Here is a 20210-nt window from a genome sequence, read left to right as displayed (position 1 = left end):
GTTGCAGAGCTGCAATTTGGATGAGTGGACTTACAGAAGCATCTCATTTGCGACACAAGTACACAAGAGGATCAAATCCCATTGGGAACCTTGGAGGGTATGTGAAATCACCAAAACTGAAAGTCAGATAAAAACCCATATGACAGGGTAGAAGAGGAACAAAACAAGTCTCCCTGTCCACACAAAAAAGATGCTAGCATGGTTAAATAGCAGAGTAAAATGATTAGGAGAACTCACTCGGATGCCTGTGGGCCCAGGATATCCAGATGGTCCTTCTTTTCCTTTTATGCCTTCCTGCCCCTTGTCTCCTTTTCCTCCTTCTGGACCTGGTTCTCCTTTGTCTCCCTGGAAGAGTGAAATGGGTGAGTTGTTTTTCTGTTTATCCCCACACTCTGAAATATGAAATATATCTTGCATACAAGGGGAGCTGGCAGAGCAAAAGGGCATTTTTTCCTGGCCCTCACCTTCCACCCTGTTTGGCCCAAGGGCCAGGGTTCTGGATGTGGCTTTGGATGCACTGTTCCATCAAGTCCCATCACTGCCAGCCAGGAGCTAGGATTGCTGTTTGAGTTATGGAATTTGCAAGCTGTGGTGATGGTCATTGGCTTTCAAAGGGGAGCGGACAAATTCATAGCGATGATAGTTAATGAAAGCTCCAGGTTCAGAAGCAGTGTACCTCTGAATACCAGTTGCTTGGTGCAGAGGGCAGGGGAGAACAACAAGCCAAGGTTGTTGTCTTCGTGCTCTGCTAAGTGTATCTGACTGCTCTTTGTTGGAAATAGGAAGTGTGGTCTGACCCAGCAGGACTCTTCCTAGGTTCGTATGCCCCCCATCAAAAGTATGGGGCAGTAAATGAAAGGGTGGACTTGCTATTGAGAGACCCACATTCATATCCCAGTTCTGCCATGCATACCCTAGGAAGGCATGCTGCAGTCTCTTCTGTGCCCCATCTGTACAACTGTTTACTTGCTTCTCAAGTCTTACAGTGGCGATTATTGCTCTATGCACTGCACAGCACTATCCAGTCTACAAGTACTGGATAAAATTGGACACCATTTTGAATCAAGATGGCGGACTGAACCTTTCAAAACCGCACTGATTTTAACCACTGATTTCAAAACTCTGCTGATTTTTGTTCTTGGCGTTCCCAAGCAACACCAGGTACAAGGCTGTTAATTCCTAATAAACCACATTGCCAGATCCTGCAGCTCCTTTGAAAAGCTGTCCCAACAGCTCTATGACCAAATCCCATTTGGCTGTTACAAATTTACAGTATCTTGTGAGCAGAGGGGGAAATGAATACAGATACCAGCAGGGGAGTTAATTAATCTTGTGTTTTTCTTCATTGGTCAAAAGGGGCTTGGGGTTTCAGCCAGTCTTGAATGGCAGGGACAGGGAATCTTTTTCAGCCCAAGGGCCGCACTCCCTTCTGGACAATGTTCCAGGAGCCACAATGGGTGGAGCAATTAGTGTACATCTTACCTTTGTACATTAGGCTAGTTTCTATAGACACTCACACACACCCCAGGTTCTGTCCTCCATCCAGGCAAATAAGAGTCATGATCAGAGTTCAAGGACACATTTCAGACAAGGAAAAGCATTCAAGGAGGGTGTGACTAAGTAGGAGGTGAAAGTCCAGAGGACTAGATAGAGAGGCGTGGTGGGCTGCATTTGGGCCCCCAGCCAGAGGTTCTCCTCTCCCTTGCTGTATTGGCAACAACTTCTGTCCCTGGAAGATGTAATGCAGGTTTATATTCAACAGCTTGCCTGGTAGCTGCAGGTGAGCAGAAATCCCATGCAGATGAGTGAGTGGACTGGTGAAGCAAGGACAGATTGCTCCATCCCTCCTCCTCTAACCACTTACTTTCTTGTGCTAGATTCAGAGAAATGTTATGTTATGTTAATGTTTATTTTATTATTTTTTATAGAAATAAAAAACTTCCCCTCCACAAACAGCACGGTAGAGTATCCGGAACATGGAAGAGGGTTGGAGTGATCCATCCCTTCTCTGCCAGCTTGCTTGGTAGTAATCCTTTTTTATTAGCCTGCTACTAGCCCGCATTTTCATGCTGAGCGGGGGGGACGGGACATTAAGATACAAGCTGCTAGCTTCTCAGCAGGCTATTACATTTATTGATCTATCTATTTATTGTGGGCTTACATACAAGGCTGATCTAACAACCCCATTTACAAGAGGCAGGGGCTAAGTTGCTAACTTGAAACATTCGTGCAAATCTTGGGTTTTCATCCAGGGTTCCCAGAGCAAATTTTTGTCAGCTCTACTTTGATGATCTGAGGAGGACATGCCATCAGTTCCCCTCTCAGTAAAGACAGAATCATGCCTCTCATAGCCAAAGGGTAGGGCCTGGTCTATAGATGCAGCAAAGTGAAGTGACAGAATGTAAAAGCTTCCTGCAAGTACAGAACTAGTGCAGCAGGGATAGAATTTCCAGATTGAATGACTTCTACTCATGCAATGGAACTATCCTCCTCTTCTCTCCCTTAAATTCCCATACCCTCCCTAATTTGCTCTAGAGGGTTGGGGGAACTCCCAGAGCACATTTGGGGAGGTGTGGGAGGCATGCAGGAGAAGAGGGACAGAAAGCTCCCCTGCACGAGTGGAAGTTGTTGTGCAATGTCTTCACTGGATACAACCCTCTCTTTTCATGAGATTCTAATTTTCTATTTGCAGAAGACGTTGACAAATGGTACACCCCTATCTGCCATCTGAAGTGGTACTGTCCCTTCTACCACTCCAGGATTCTACCTCTTAATTCTTTTACATGCACAGTAGGCCAGGCTTTGGTGAAACGTCTGAGAAGCAAAAAGCAGCCAGATCATTTAGCTGTGGGCTGGAAAGGAACCATTCAATAAGCTTGCAGAGACACAAAACACAAGCGAGAGAATGAAGAAAAAAAAAGGATTATCTTGTAAGAAAGGACTGTTTGGCTCCAACATTCAATGACAGATGGAAGCAGAGAAGAGCAGCAAATCATATTGCTGGAGTGACACAATAAGCTGCAAGAGGCTTTTCTTTCAATTTTGGGGGCAAGGCTTTCTAAAGTGACTTTTTCCTGGAATAGAAGGACTTGGCTCCTACAATTGTGGCGTCTGGTCTGGAAAACAAAGCAACAGATATACATTCTTGAGGATCCAAATATTTAAGAAGGGAGTGTTTTCAGACTCATTCAAGAGAAAGAAGATCTGGGGAAAGTGAGATTCAGCTAGACAGACCCTTTCTTGGGGAAAAGTCACAGAAGAGTTAAGATTTTACCTTCAGCCCATCTGGCCCTAGGGGGCCACTCTCTCCTTCAAGGCCCGGATCACCCTATAAATGAAACACAAGTAGATCGTCACTTGTCAGTGCTTGAAATAATCACACTCTGTGCTTTTTTTGTGTTGGTACTCAATGGTACAGAGTACCAGCATCTCTTTTTGGGCTGCCCATGGCAACCATTTTGTACTGGCACACACAGCACTTTTATCAAGGCATGAGTACTGACTTGTCATTTTTTTTTTTTACCAAAAACAGCGCTGATAACACAACATCAGAAGCTGAATGGGGTCCCAAGCTCTGTAAGACACAGGAGATATGCACACCTTATATCTTCCACCATTAGCATTCTGCCTCTCCTTCAAAGCTGGCTAATCCATTGCTGCATTGCAACACCACCACCTAGGCTGAACAATCCTGACTTATCTGGGCCCCTTAGTCCTAAAGAAGCCCATCAGTCTGAATAGGCTCAAATCAGGGAATCTAGCAGTGAGGCACAAGGTACCTTATTTGCTGTGCCAGCATGGGGTGCCAGCTTACAGGTGGAGGGTCTGACTGGCTTCAGCCTTGCTGCTGCTCAGAGTCCCCCTCCATGATAATGAATCTGCAGCCAATCAGCCCAGGAGGGGAACCAATAGAAGCCCTGCTGGCCTTATAGAAAAATTCTCCTCCGGTGTTCTTATCTGCTTACCCTGGGACCAGGGCCAGCCTAAGATATTTTGCTGCCTGAGTTAAAAGACAATATTGTGTCTCTGCTTCCATGTATCTATTCTACACCAACACGGCTGGCTGTTGTTGTTTGTATTTGTGCTATCAATCACTTGACTCCAAGAGACTTGCAAAATTTTAAAAGCGTAAAACATGGCATATAAGGAAAAAAAGAACAATGTATTACCATCAAAGCCAGACAATAACCTATAAAACCTATGAAAGAAATCCAATCAAAGAGCAGGCAAAGCAGTTGATTTTTACTTCAGCCCTGATGACGGGACAGTCCTCTATCTGAGGGCAGCAGGCTAGCTTAGGGAGTGCAGAGGACACACAGCTCTGTCCTCCAACGGCTTGTTGTCACTCTATACCCCCCCCCAGCATCATGTGTTTGAGGCAGCCACCTCACGCTACAGCCCTGACTGGAACCTGACCATCAGTTCATCTTCATCCACATCTTGGGAAGGGCTGTGGCTCAGTGGTAGAGCATCTGTTTTCCAAGCAGAAGGTCTCAGGTTCCACCCCTGGCATCTCCTGGGAGGGCTGGGAATGTCCCGTTTCTGAAACCCTGAGGAGCCACTGCCGGTCTCGCTTGATGGACCAATGGTTTGATCCAGTAAAAGGCAGCTTCCTATGTCTTCTTCCCTTGGCTGACTGGATCCTACTCTGTCTGTCTCAGAACCTGACTGCCAGCCATGACAGAGCAACTTGGAGTGAAGGGACAGCAGCAACATACTCCAGGTGTCTTGCTTTGCCTTTGCTGGAACTTGATCCTATTCATGCATCCCTTCCTCTGGCTCCCCTGCAAGCTCTGCTTATGACAGCTGAGCAATGCCAGTTTGGACCATGTCTTGGCTTCCAGCAACCAAGAGTGGACCCCTGCTGTGGTGTGACACAGGAACATAGGAAACTGCCTTTATGCTGAGCCAGACTATTGGTCTATCTAGGTCATTATCATCTCCACTGACTGGCAGCAGCTCAAAACATGCTTGGAGTTCACTAAGGGAAGGATTCTGTCACCTAAGCAAGGCTTTGAAGTGGATTGCAAGGTACAAGCAGGCTGGTACGGTCCCCAAAGCATTCAGAGCTGCAAAATGGGAGGGCATTTCAGCCCAACATTACATATTTTATTTGGATTATAAGGAGCCTCTTTCATATTATGCATCCCGGAAAATGGCATTTATACTTACCCGTTGACCAATGAGGCCTTGCTCTCCTGGAATTCCAAGTGGCCCAATATCACCCTAAAAGCATAAAGAGAAGAGAGGGGAGGCAGATGCTGAAGGCATCTTTGAACGTGTTATAGGTTTACAAAATTAGGAAACTGACTAAAGTACGGTTGCAAGCTCCTCAGAGCTTTAGACCTTGAGGCTTGAGGAGGAGGAGCCAAGGAAACAAGGGGTGAAGCCTGGCAACACCTGGGTGAAGGAGGAGCTTGGCTATGCCTGATAGGTCAAGGGTACAGCCTGAACAACATGGGAGTAGGAAAAGCTGATGCATGAAGCCAAACCAAAGATAGCCTCAGTGCTTGATTCTGGCTCCTTCCCCTGACAGTGTATTCCCTGGGAACCCCAAGAAAGTGAAAAGCTTGAATACGTCAGGTACAACACAAAAACATACAAAGAGCCCTGCTGGATTAGGCCAGAGGCCCATCTAGTCCAGCATCCTGTTTTCACAGTGGCCAAGAAGATACCTATGAGAACCTCTCAAGCAGAAGCCCAGCGCAAGACAATTCTCTCCTCCTGTGGTTTCTAGCAACTGGTACTGTATTCAGAAGCGTACTGCCTCCGACCATGGAGGCAGAACATAGAACAGGGTAAGGAGCCATTGACAGCCTTATTCTCCATATCCAAACCTGGTACCTGATAATCCCAGTATGAAGAAAGCAAATCAAGAAGTTTCCTCCTCTCTCAAAAAGCAAGAACTGAAAGCCAACCCAAAGAAAACAACTGATGCATTCATTTGCTTATTTAGCACACTTAGATCCTGGCATTTCCTCCATGGAGCTCAGGGTGGTGTACATGGTTCTGCCCCATCCCATTTTATCCTCACCAACAACCCTGTGAGGCAGGTTAGGTTAACAACAGAGAGAGTGGCTGGCCTAAGGTCACGCAGAGGGCTTCGTGGCTGAATGGGGATTTGAACCTGAATCTCTCTGGTCCTAGACAGACATGGGGGCAGATGAGAAGTATTGCTTCACAGGAGGAATGGGTGAGAAATTCAATTCAGTTCGCGTTTCAAGCTGAAACTATCAAATTCACACTTTCCAAAACAATATGACAACCGAACAGAACCTTCAAAATTCACATTTACTCAAACTTTGCAATGCAGTTTGCCAACCAAACCATGTTTACAGAAACGCATACGTTAGGGGGAAGTGTGTATCAATTTGTCCTGTGGAAAAGTATGTTCTTCCATGTTTCTGGCTCCTTAGCCTGACATTTCATCTGATTTAATTCTAAGGAGGAAGCTTCAGGTCAAGCCTGGAGATCTGACCAACCTATTTGCCATTTCCCTTGAAAGCACTATTTTTGCCAGCCTTGGCGCATTCCCTGTTCAGCAGTTGAACTAGCATGAATTTGCTGAGATTGCATAACAATTGGCCTCGTTTTTGGCCAATTCCCCACATCACGATAGGTTAGTTGCCCATGGCTTCTAAGTTTTATCATGAGCGTAGCTTTTCAGCCTCATGACCAGGACTACGCACAATGTTCTTTCATGTTTCTGGCTCCTCAGTTTGAGATTTCCCCTGACTTAAGGAGGATGCCAAAACCTGCAAGTGTCAGGTCAAGCCTGGAGATTTGGCAAACCTGTTTTTGCCAGCCTTGGTGCATAAGCACTGGTCCAGGTTTTTGGCCAACTCCCCAGATCACAAGAGGTTGGTTGCCTTTAACTTCTAGTTTTTTCATGGGCATAGTCTTTCAGCCTCATGACCAGGACTACGCACAATGAGGGATGGTGGAGAAACTTGATTCAGTTTGTGTTTGAAGCTGAACCTATCAAATCCGGACTTCCAGAAACAACATGAGAACTGAAACTCAGCCATCCTTCCAAATTTGCGCTTCTCAGAATTTTGCAATGCAGTTCTCCATCTATTGGAGTGCATCTATTAGGGGAAAGTGTGCATAAAAAGGAACGTAACAGTGAAACTAACATACAAAAATGCCCTATATTAGGAGGAATTGCTTGCAAAAATGTGTACATCTGTTGAAATTTCTTACAAAAATGTATTTATTTGGAGACATTTGTGCTAACATGCTGCATAATTTTCATGAGGATTATAAAAATAGCAAATTGGTGCAGAAGTGTGGAGAATTGAACATTAGAAAAATGAGACAGAGAACCAAAAGTGACGGATCTTTCCATCCCTACTTCACACCACACATAATGTAGTTATAGAAGTCATTGCCAAATACCAGGTGATGAACCACAGAATCATAGAATAGTAGAGTTGGAAGGGACCTATAAGGCCATCGAGTCTAACCCCCTGCTCAATGCAGGAATCCAAATCAAAGCATTCCCGAAAGATGGCTGTCCAGCTGCCTCTTGAATGCCTCCAGTGTCGGAGAGCCCACTACCTCTCTAGGTAAGTGGTTCCATCATCGTATGGCTCTAACAATTAGGAGGTTTTTCCTGATGTTCAGTTGAAATCTGGCTTCCTGCAACTTGAGGCCATTATTCCGTGTCCTTCGTTCTGGGATGATCGAGAAGAGATCCCGGCACTCCTGTGTGTGACAACTTTCCATGTAGAAGAGCGCTATCATATCTCCCCTCAGTCTTCTCTTCTCCAGGCTAAACATGCTCAGCTCTTTCAGTCTCTCCTCATAGGACTTTGTTTCCAGTCCCCTGATCATCCTTGTTGCCCTCCTCTGAACCTGTTCCAGTTTGTCTGCATCCTTCTTGAAGTGCAGAGACCGGAACTGGACGCAGTACTCAAGATGAGGCCTAACAAGTGCTGAATAGAGGGGAACTAATACTTCACGCAATTTGGAAACTATACTTCTGTTAATGCAGCCTAATATAGCATTAGCCTTTTTTGCAGCCACATCGCACTGTTGGCTCATATTCAGCTTGTGATCAATGACAATTCCAAGATCCTTCTCACATCATATTGCTGAGACAAGTACTTATAACTGTGCATTTGGTTTCTTTTTCCTAAGTGTAGAACTTTGCATTTATCCCTGTTGAATTTCATTCTGTTGTCAGCCCAATGTTCCAGCCTATCAAGGTCCCTTTGAATTTGTCTTCCATGGTATTAGCTGTGCCCCCCAATTTTGTATCATCTGCAAATTTGATAAGCATGCTCTGTACCTCCTCATCCAAGTCGTTAATACAAATGTTGAAGAGCACTGGGCTCATGACTGAGCGCTGTGTTACCCCACTCGTTACTACCGCCCAGTTTGAGAAGGAACCATTGATTAGCACTCTTTGAGTACAATTCTGGAGCCAACTGTGGATCCACCTGATAATTGTTCCATCCAGCCCACATTTAGCTAGCTTGCTAATCAGAATATCATGGGGCACTTTGTCAAAAGCTTTGCTGAAGTCGAGATATATTATGTCCACAGCATTCCCACAGTCTATAAGGGAGGTTACCCGATCAAAAAACGAGATAAGATTAGTTTGGCAGGATTTGTTCTTCATAAATCCATGTTGTCTCCTAGTAATCACTGCATTGTTTTCAAGGTGCTTACAGAATGACTGCTTTATAATCTGCTTCAGAGTTTATCCAGGGATTGATGTTAGGCTGACTGGTCTGTAGTTCCCCGGTTCCTCCTTTTTGCCCTTTTTGAAGATAGGGACAACATTAGCCATCCTCCAGTCATCTGGCACTTCACCAGTCCTCCACGATTTCGTAAAGATAATAGACAGAGGTTCTGAGAGTTCTTCAGCCACTTCCTTCAATACTCTAGGATGCAGTTTATCGGGCCCTGCTGATTTGAACTTGTTCAAAGTGATTAGGTATTCCTTGACCCTTTGTCTATCAATCTCAAGTTCCAATCCTGCCCCTTCTACTTCATGTTTCCCGGGTGGGTCATAGACCCTTTTTTGGGAGAAGACTGAGCCCAAGTAGGAATTGAGCTTTTCTGCCTTTTCTTTGCCAACTGTAATCATTTTGCCATCCTCACTGAGTAGCTGTGCCACCATTTCCTTTCTCTGTCTTTTACTATGGACGTACCTGAAGAAAGCTTTTTTTGTTGCTTTTAGCATCTCTCGCTAACCTCAGCTCATTCTCAGCTTTAGCCTTCCTAACTCCATCCCTGCAATTCCATGATATCTGCCTGTACTCTTCCTTTGTGGCCTGGCCTTCTTTCCACTTCCTATATGTGTCCTTTTTTGTTTTCAGGTCATCTCTAAGCTTTTTGTGAAGCCACATTGGCTTCTTCTGCTGTTTCCCCCCATTTTTCCTTGTTGGAATTGCTTGCCATTGCGCTTTTAGAATTTCCTTTTTTAGAAACTCCCACCCATCTTGGACTCCTTTTCTCATTAAGGTCGCTTGCCATGGAACTGTACTTACAATTGTTCTGAGTTTATTAAAGTCAGCTTTCCTGGCACGTATGACTACTCTCAGCTTTTGCTTCTGTTAAAATCAAGAATCCAAGTATAGTGTGGTCACTTTACCCCAGAGTTCCTGTAACAGCCACTTCATCCACCAAATAATCTCTGTTGGTTAGAATCAAGTCCAGAACAGCTGATCTTCTAGTTGCTTCCTCCACTTTCTGTAGGAGGAAGTTATCTCCAACACAAGTCAGAAATTTCTTGGAGGGGCCATGTTTGGCAGAATTTGTCTCCCAACAGATATCAGGATAATTGAAGTCCCCCATTACTCCTACATCATGCCTCCTCGAAACATTGGCAATTTGCTTTTCAAACATTGCATTCTCGTCTTCTCCTTGATTGGGTGGTTGGTAGTAGACTCCACATTCCATTTATTACTTGCCTCATTAATTTTAATCCAGATACTATCGGTGGAGCTACTAAGCTCATCTTTCTGTATTTCTGTGCAGGGATATATATTTTTAACATAAAGCGCAACTCCACTTCCCTTTTTATTTCTTCTGTTCTTTTTGAACAAGTTATATCCTTCAATTGCTGTATTCCAGTCATGGGAGTCATCCCACCAAGTTTCAGTTATACCTATCAAGTCGTAATTACCCTCCTGTATTAAGAGTTCAAGTTTGTCCTGTTTGTTTCACATGCTCTGTGCATTGGGTCACATCTTCCCATCAGTTATTTATTCATCCCAAACATATCAATGCATGTCCCCATCACTTTCCAAACCACAACAAGTCTGGTGGGTTTTTGTGTTTTTTTGGTAAGTGGATTTGTTGTACTAGGACTTAAGGAAATATGGAGGAGGAAGAGGAGAAGCACAAATAATCACATCCTTGTGACATACCAGCATTCTTGTAACTGAATTGAATGGTGAGACCCTTCCAGGAGATACAACCATCCATTTCTCCCTTTCTGCTCACAACAGGATCTTGTTCCCTACGAGCCCAGCTGATTGGAAAGGCTGCTGATTGAGACACATAAATCTGAGTTTTTGTTCCTGGGGAAAGTTAAGAAGGTTGCCAAGAGCTCAAATCTTAGAGGAACCCCAGAGGGTCCAAAGACACAGCAGCTCTCGTGCTGTCTTTAGAAGGTTTGCCAAGCAAACGCAACTGTAGGGTGAGAAAAGAGGCAGCGCGGGGGGGGGGAAGCAACAAGGAAACTGAATTTTAATCCCAAAGTTAAGTTCTCCACCTTATATGCAACAAGGGCAGAGAGATTTATCAGCTGGGGGGGAAAGGGTGGGGGGCCTGCTCTTCTTTTAAGAGCTTAGGAGGGGAGGGGAGAAGCTAAACCGCTTAATTTTGCGAGGTTCACCAAGTGGTACACTGATAATTTGGCTCACTGCACTAGAAGGGGTACTGGGTTTATTTATTTATTTTTATTTTTAACATTTATATACCGCCCCATAGCCGAAGCTCTCTTGAAGCCCGGCAAAACAGACACTGGCCCCTTGCTCTCTGGATCACTGGTTAAAGCAGAGATGGGGAAGCTGTGGTCCTCCAGGTATTGTTGGACTCCAACTCCCAACAATCCCAGCCACTGGCCATGCCAGTTGATGCTGATGGGAGTTGGTGTCCAACAACATTAATCCCTGGGTTAGAGGCAGCCACACACACAGCTAAGAACCTTGGGCTCCTCCAGATACCCTGTTTGTTCAGCATTCATCCTGATTTGCTTGCACAAAGCTTACGGTGGTTAGATTACATCCAATGTTTATTGAGCATTCGTTCCGATTTATTTATGGGGTGGTTATACAAAAAATAGCATTCATCCTGATTTACTTGTGGGGTGATTAATCATTCATTTCATCCCACACTTTTCAGTGCATTTCCCCATCACTTTCCTTACCACAAAAAGTCTGTTCATCATTTTAAGTTGATTTGTTGCATTAGGGCAACCGAGCACTTTAATCCACTTTAATTGCACAAACCTACATTTTTGGTATGTTCACAAAACAGCCCAGAATCCTTTGGGCTTGGAAAGCTTGGCCAATTGGATACTGCCGGCAAATCTGAAAAGCTCCCAGAGCTCCTGCTGTCCCTCTATCTGGCCAGTAATCTTACTGTTCAGAAAGGCCAGTTTCTCCTCTCTGCTAGCTACCAGTACCCTGAGAGCCTGCTTGTCGTCTAAGGTTCTCTCCCAACCTTGAGCCTAACAAAAAGCTTGGGAGCAAGATGTGTTTTAAGGGAGCAAAGCATGGTTTCTTTTTTTCCTTGTTAATGAGCAAACCCTTCCCACATGGCAGATGCAGGCCAAGAGCCCTCCAGGTGTCCATTTTATTGTGCATTCATGTTTATTTTGAAGGGTTTTTTTTGTTTTATCAGTTGTTGTTTGCCACCTTGGGCTCCTTTGGGAAGAAGGGCAGGATATAAAACAGACAGACAGACATTATTTGCGCCCATGATGCTACCAAGGCAGTTATATGGGACCCCACTTTCAATACTATTTGTGCCTGCAAAAATTGGAGGGAAGACACACTGTCTTGCTTCCAGTTGGTGCATATCCTGTAACTTCCAGCTGAAATCATGTAACTTTTTATACCACACACGTTCTGCTTTTGTTGTGCTGTAGCACAAGAGAAACCATTGTAGAACAGCTAATAAAGCAGAATAAATCCACTGCTAATGTAATATTACAGTATCACCTGCAACAAAACACCAGTCTGGAGGGGCCCTTAATTAGTACCAGCCCAGATTCAGAACCAGACATTTGGTGGGCCAACATTGCCACTTATAGCTGGCCCTCTCCATCTCCCCCATCTTTTGCCTTCATCTATTTTGTCAACAAGAAAACCCAACACACAGAAACAAAACCCCACCATTCTCTCTTTGATCCAACACAGACTTTGCATAAAGAGGTGTGCATTTCCCTCCCGTTTACCTTCATGCCTGGTTCACCCAGAAGTCCATGCTGTCCCACTGAGCCAGGAGGTCCCTGGGGGAGGGGAAAAAAGAAGTAAAAAGCCATTTTTAACTAAATGGAGAACTAGATCAAAGATAAGAGTTTCTATAACAGAGTAGCTGCGGGAAAGAGGAGTGATGGTGTAATTACTTCCCCCTAAATTGGCTGTAGAAGTAACAGAGCTAAAGAGCAGGTCTTTTTTCTCCATTACATACTGCCTTCCTGTCCTGGGCATATTCACCTGTCAACCCCTTTTGAAACCTTTCCCTCCTGATTTTTTTGCTTTCTGTGCCTGGAGAGAAGCCTCCTTCTCTGTTATCCAGGGAGAGGGAACCCGTGACCCTTCAAACATTGCTGGACTCCTGACCATGGGCTGTGCTGGCTGGGGCTAGTGAGAGCTACAGTCCAACAACATCTGGAGAGCCACAGGTTCCCCACTCCTCCTCTATTCCATCATAACTTTTACCCTTCTGATTACTGTAAGAAGAGCCCGGATGGACCAGACCAAAGGCCTGCAGCCTGTTCCCACTGTTGTTCTCCAGTTTCTGGTATTCAGAAGCATGATGCCTCTGATCCTGGAGGTAGCACACAGACTTTGTGCAAGCCTCTTTCAAATCCATCTAGCCTGAGGTCATCACCACATCCTGGGGCGGCAAATTTCATAAATTAATCAAGGCAAAGGACTGCAGCTCAGTAGTGAAGCATCTGCTTTGCATTCAGAAGGCCCCAGATTCAATCTCTGGTGTCGCCAGGAAGGGCTGAGAGAGTCCACGCCTGAAATCCTGGAGAGCCACTACCAGCGAGTGTGTAGACAATACTGAGCTACATGGACAATGGTCTGATTTGGTATAGTCCTGAAACTCTTGCCAATCAGTTTCACTGCATGTCCTCTGGCTTTTAGTATAACAAGAAAGGGAAAATAACTTCACTCTATCCACTTTCTTTACCTCATGCATAATTTTATAAACCTCTCTCATTACTGCTTCCAGACCAATTTCTTCAGTAAATCTGAGTCACCACGAACTCAACTCATTTGCATGTCGGTTGGTGCCATCTTTCTCCTTAATCATTTGCTTTATGACTCCTACATGAGGTGTTAAACTTTTTTTCCGAGACAGGAAGCAGACATGAGATGTCTGTTCACATATGAGTTAAGGCTTTTGTCAGTTCATCTTGACAAAACAGAACTAGATTGCCTCAAGATCATTGTAACACAATTTGATGTCATCTGTTTCACCCCTATCAGTGAGGGTGAGATAATTCAGACACATACCATTGGCAGGACGCAAACAAATCACCATCTTTTCCCAGTGAAATCATGCAGGCATTCTCTCCCAGCATCTGGGTTGAGCAAAATAACTCACTCTCTTTCTGCAATGATTCAACAGGATCCAAACAAAAGCTCTCTACTTACATGGTGCAAACCCAACACCAGAAGACTGAAGAATCAAGGACCCATGTATGTGTAGCAAATGAAAATGCAATTATAAAATGAATTACTCACTAGCAATGTACTTTTTAAAAGAAATGGGGGTGCCACAGCATCTGATTGTCCTGATGTGCAACCTATACTCTAGACAAGAGGCTGCTGTAAGGACAGAATATGGAGAAACCGATCGGTTCCCCATTGGAAAGGGTGCAGAACATATCATACGGAAAACAGGACTGGACCAAGACAAAGGAAGTGTGAAAACTGGAGGGAGAGATATCAATAATTTAAGATATGCAGATGATACCATACTACTAGCAGAAACCAGTAATGATTTGAAACAAATGATGTTGAAAGTTAAAAAGGAAAGCACAAAAGCAGGAGTACAGCTTAAAGTCAAGAAGACTAAAGTTATGACAACAGAAGATTTATGTAACTTTAAAGTTGACAATGAGGACATTGAACTTGTCAAGGATTATCAATACCTCGGTACAGTCATTAACCAAAATGAAGACAACAGTCAAGAAATCAGAAGGCGGCTAGCACTAGGGAGGGCAGCTATGAGAGAACTAGAAAAGGTCCTCAAATACAAAGATATGTCACTGAACACTAAAGTCAGGATCATTCAGAACATGCTATTCCTGATCTCTATGTATGGATGTGAAAGTTGGACAGTGAAAAAAGCGAATAAGAGAAAAATCAACTCATTTGAAATGTGGTGTTGCAGGAGAGCTTTGCAGATATCATGGACCATGAAAAAGACAAATAATTGGGTGTTAGAACAAATTAGAAGCTAAAATGATGAAACTAAGGTTATCATACTTTGGACACATAATGAGAAGACGTGATTCACTAGAAAAGACAATAATGCTGGGAAAAACAGAAGGGAGTAGAAAAAGAGGAAGGCCAAACAAGAGATAGATTGATTCCATAAAGGAAGCCATAGGACTGAACTTACAAGATCTGAACAGGGTGGTTTATAATAGATGCTATTGGAGGTCACCGATTCATAGGGTCGCCTCGCCATAAGTCGTAATCAACTTGAAGGCACATAACAACAACAATGTACTTTTTGAGCCCTGCCTTTATCAAGCCCAGTCCTCCTCTCTTCCATCGCTGTCCCTTTAGTTTAATGCAGTCACCCTAATAATTTATAGTGCCTTTTCAGTCAATTAATATGTTGTAAGAATCATTGTGGAGGCCCAAATGAGATTTCCCCAGCAGATATCTCCAGTGCAAGGAGATTGCATTTTCCCAGCAATAAACCACAATGATGTCTATTGCTGAGAAAATGCAGTTCTCTTCCCATACCCAGCAAGTGCTTCTATCTGAAGTTTCTCTGGTTTCCTTCTCTGATTATGAAAAGCCTTGCTGGATGGCAGAGGACACAAAAGGACCTGCAAAGATGAAAGAGGTGGTGGTGGTGAGGATTACACTCTACCTTATGTCCAATTTCTCCCAAAGGTCCAGGTAGGCCTTGCACTCCCTGAGGTCCCTGAAAGACAGACACATAAAGGTAAGAACATACAAAAGATGTCCTGTTGGATCAGATGAAAGGTCCATCTAGAGTAGACCAGCATCCTGTTCCCAACAAAGACCAGCCCATGCTCCCTGGAATGACCATAAACCAGGTGTGCAGGCAACAGCTCTCCTCCTCTTTTGCCCCCCAGCAACTAGTATGCAGAGGTAGACTGCCTTTGAATATGGAGGTTCCATCTAGCTACCATGGTGAATAGCCATTTCTCCTGCATGGATGTGTCTAATGATGCTAATCCTGATTTCTAGGCCACCAACACCTGAGCCAGCTCTGGGCAGTTCCTTAGGAAGGCTCTCGCTGGTGTTTGGGAACAGGGATAAAAGGAGGCGCCTCTGTGAACCTTTTCCTGGCAGCAACAGCAACTAGCAGAGACTGTAACTTCTGAGCTGGGATGGCAGACTTATTTTCTTGCATTTTTGTATTGGAATGCTTATTATGTTTGTCATTAATTGATATGTTTTGATTCATTGACAGTTTGTTTTATTATGATTGTAAATACTATAACGTTGATGTAATCAAACAGAGCTATTTGATTGTTATGCTTTGAAATGATTTAGTATTTGATACTGATGTAGTGATTTGTATTTTTGTTCTGCTGTGAGCTGCTTTGAGCGTATTTACAGTATATGCAAAAGTGGCACACAAATAATAATGGCAACCTCCTTTTTAAAGTGGCCATCATCATATCTTAGTCTGCTGTAGTTAATATTATATTTTGTATGTAGGAAAGCCACGTTAGGTAGATCAGCAGCTTGGCTGTCATAAGACCATTCCGAAGAGCCCTGCTGGATTAGAACAAAGGTTCATCTACTTGAGCATTCTGTTCCTCGCAAGCAGAACACAAAGGCAGCAGCTATCGCCCACTGTTTCATCTCCCTCCCCCACATCCCAGCAACTGGTATTCAGAGGGAGACTGCCTCTGAACATGGATGTTCTAAACAGAGCATTGTGTTGGTAGCTTTGCTGTTATACAACTCTCTCCCCAAAAGCACGCCAGAGCCTGTCTACAGGAACTACAACTCCCATCATCCCTGGCTACTGGCCGTGCTCACTTGGGCTGATGGGAGTTGTAGCTCAGCAACACCTGGAGGGCTGAAGGTTCCCCACACCTGATGTGTAGATACACATTGCTGGCTGCTGGTGGAAATTCTATACATTTATTTATTTATTTATAGAATTTATTAGTCGCCCATCTGGCTGGCTGTCCAGCCACTCTGGGCGACGTACACCATAGACATATTCTTGTGGTATGTTTGTATTTACTACGTGATTTTATTATATTACTGTATTTTTATATGTATGTTGTACACCACCCAGAGAGCCGTTGGCTGCGGGTGGTATAGAAATTGAATAAAATAAAAAAAATAAAATAAATATAATACCTAGACACTGAAAATCTAAAAACAATGAAGATAAAATCTAGCCCACCCCAAAAGCCTGCCTGAAGAGCCAGGTCTTCAAGGCCCGGTGGAAACTCATCACAGAAGGGGCATGGCGGAGATCATTTGGGAGGGAGTTCCACAGGGTGGGGGCCACAATTGAAAAAGCCCTCTTGTAGGAATGCTCACAGACTTCTTTCTGCTGCTTGCGTGACTTGTTCTATTCCCTTTTGGAAGTTGCAAACAGTTCCTCTTCCAGAAATAATTATATTAAATTGGATCTCAAAGGAACTCCACACCTCTCAGCTCACTCCACCCACCTCTAAGTATGTCTGAGGAGGGGTTCCTTTCTTCTGGAAGCAAGACACTATGAATAAGTAAAGTTCACACCACAAGTTTTAAGAGACAGAAAAATATGTTAGTAGGAGCCAAAGTGTTTGGGTCTATGTGTGCCCTAAATTACAGCCTTCTAAATTGGGACAGATAAGAAAAAAACCTTTAAGCTTCTGGGATCTGTTGTATCCAACTACATTCTACAAAGTCCAGCGGCTACTAGTCTTATTGTGAGTCAGACTATTCATCCATCTGGCTCAATATTGTCTACTCTGATGAGCTGCAGCTCCTGGGCAGGGTCTATCCTGGCACTACAACCTCAGATCTTTTAAGCGGAGATTCTGGGAATTTTAACAAGATCTCTCCTTCACACAAAGTGTGCTTGACTACTGAAATGGGAGGGGCTGCAGCTCAGTGCCAGAGCACATGCTTTGCATGCAAAAGTCCTCATGTTCAATTAGTGGCATGTCCAGGTAGACCTGGAAAACACGCTATCTGAAATCCTGGAGAGCCCCTGCCAGTCAGTGTAGACAACATGAAAACTTCCAATGATCCTGTTTAATTCAGCCCTTTATTTGGAACCATGAGGACTGGAATCTATTTCTACAGAAAGAACATTAACTTCAGTGGCAGAGCACTAGCAGAAAGTCCCTGGTTCAGTCCTCAGCATCTCCAGGTAAGCCTGGAAAAGACCCACCTGAAATCCTGGACAGCCACTGCCAGTCAGTGTAGGCAGTATTGAACTAGATGGACTAATAGTCTGATTTGGCATAAGACAGCTTCCTATATTCCTAACTATGGCCTCTCTCCAAAGTTGTTCCAAAAGAAAGAGATTAAGGACAGAGAAAGAAGGGCAAATGGGGTCCAGAAGGGGACTGACTAGGATAACAGGATGAAAGGGGTTGTACTGGGTACTTGCCGGGTCTCCGGGAGGCCCTTTTGCTCCTTGAGGTCCGGAAGGTCCTTGGATACCCTGGAATAAAACAAGACAATGAAGAGTTCAGAGTTCCAAGCTGGAGTGCGACTTTTAACACCTCCCTAGTGCATCATTGGCACCTTGCAAATACGTCATAAAAGGAGCAGGAAGGTGATTCAAAACTGGAAATGAGAGATTGCCCCAGTGTTTCACTTCTTAGAATGGCAACCAACCGACAGAATCCAGTGAAAAGGGTTGACCAATAAAGCCATTTCATTTAACTTATTAAATATTCTCCTAGGGCACGTAGATAGTTCTATTACTAAGTAAATAAATAAATAACCCAGAATCCTCTAGTGCAAGGATATGGAATCTGTGGCCCTCCAGATGTTGTTAGACAACAACTCCCTTCATCCCTGACCATTAGAAAGGTTGGCTGGAGCTAATGAGAGCTGGAGTAAAACAACATCTGGAGGGCCAAAGGTTCCCCACCTCAATTTAGTGGCTGCAAGGGCTGTCAAGCAGCTCGTACAATAAGGAGCTCTTCCTACCTTTTAGCTGAAAACCCCTTTCTTGTAATTTGAACCCACTCAGTGGCGGCTGATGGCTCCATGTCAGTGGGGCTGTGGAATCTGCTCCAGGTTTTAGTCTAAATTTTCAAGGAGCTGTCCAAGATGCTCCTTAGACAACTCCTTGAAAGTCGACTAAAACCCGGAGCAGACTCCACTGCCCCACTCACATGGAGCCATCAGCTGCCACTGAACCCACTGGTCTGGGCCCTATCATCTGGAGCAACAGAAAACAAATTTGTTTCATCATTTGTGTTTCCAGCACCATCCTTGTTTCTTGTACTGGCCAATCGGATACCTCTGGGAAGCCCACAATCAGGGCACGAAAACAATAGCACTCTCCTGATGTTTACCCCAGCAACTGGTATTCAGAGGTACACTGCCTCTGAACTTGGAGTTTCCATATTTAAACATATGTGCTACTTCTCTTACCGTGATTTTAGATTCTGGTATTTTTATGTAACCCACCCTACGCCAATTGGGTGAAAGGCAGGTAGTAAATTTACGATAAATAAAAGGTAAGAAATATAACCATGACGATGAGTAGCCACTGATAAGCCCATTTTAAAGCTGTCTAAGCTAGTGGCCACCACCACATCAAATTTCCATAAATTAATTATGCATTGTCTGAAGGCATTAAAATGGGACTCCCCTTACTGTCCACCTACCATAAAATAGGGATGGAAGAATTTTATCAGTTTCAGTTCTCTCAATTTTTCATTTTTACAATCTTAAATTCAGTTCTCCACATTTCTGTAGCAATTTGCGATTAAAAAAAAAAGCTCATGAAAATTAATCAGCATTTTAGTGCAATTTTTTCTTACGTATGCATTAAAAAACAGCAATTAAAAACAATAAGGAAAAAAGTTGGCTATAAAGCAGCAGGATTCAGTAAGAACTTACAGGAAAGCCACGAGATCCTGCCTCTCCCATCTCTCCAATCTTTCCCTGCAAACACACAGTTACAGTCATGAACTTAAATCCAAATAAAGCATGTCCCAGTAGGCTGGTAGGGAAAAGCACAAGGGGGGAGATGCTATACCAGGTGGGTTGTTGTTAAGGCAGGGCTGGGGAACATCTGTGGCCCTCCAGATGTTGCTCACCATCAGCCTCACCAACATGGCAAATGGTCAGGGATGAGCAGAGTTGCAGTCCAGCTACAGCTGGCAGACTACAGGTTCCTCATCCTTGTGTTAGAGGCTGGCCCATGGGGCCAGAGCCCTGACTGTTTTGCATTGGGCTGTGGATCTCCTAAGAACATAGTAACAGCCCTGATGGATCATGGCAAAGGCTCATCTAGTCTAACATCCTGTTTTCAGTGGCCAGCCAGATGCCTCTTCTGGAAAGCACAAAAGCATGATCTGAGTGCAATAGTGCTCTTTCCTCCTGTGGTTTTCAGCAAACTGGAATTTGGGACTCACACTGCCTCTGACAGCGGAGTTCAGAAGCAAACTGCCTGTCCCTCCCTTTTTAAAAACCATTATTTTTTTTTTAAAAAACCACACAAAATAACAAGACCCCACACCCATTTGCTTATAGCCAGGGCTGATGGGAGTTATAGTTCAAAACAGCTAGAGGGCACCAAGATGGTGAAGGCTGGCTTACGAA

General features: G+C 44.1%; 1 protein-coding gene across 2 annotated transcripts in view; it reads right to left on the bottom strand.

The window, feature by feature from the left end:
* COL27A1 (collagen type XXVII alpha 1 chain) overlaps positions 1–20210 on the bottom strand; it is a 376750-nt gene that overhangs the window by 100625 nt on the left and 255915 nt on the right. For both annotated transcript variants that reach the window (XM_061603994.1, XM_061603995.1), the window contains exons 31-37: positions 19506–19550; positions 18037–18090; positions 15310–15363; positions 12419–12472; positions 5173–5226; positions 3275–3328; positions 238–345 (exon numbers count right to left, since the gene is read on the bottom strand). In XM_061603994.1, coding sequence (XP_061459978.1) covers positions 238–345; positions 3275–3328; positions 5173–5226; positions 12419–12472; positions 15310–15363; positions 18037–18090; positions 19506–19550 — 423 coding nt within the window. The remainder of the gene's footprint in view (positions 1–237; positions 346–3274; positions 3329–5172; positions 5227–12418; positions 12473–15309; positions 15364–18036; positions 18091–19505; positions 19551–20210) is intronic.

Source organism: Rhineura floridana, chromosome 20 (genome assembly GCF_030035675.1).
Source record: "Rhineura floridana isolate rRhiFlo1 chromosome 20, rRhiFlo1.hap2, whole genome shotgun sequence".
Lineage (NCBI taxonomy): Eukaryota > Metazoa > Chordata > Lepidosauria > Squamata > Rhineuridae > Rhineura > Rhineura floridana.
The sequence above is the reverse complement of the archived record's forward strand: the minus strand, read 5'-3'. Positions and strand labels throughout refer to the sequence as shown.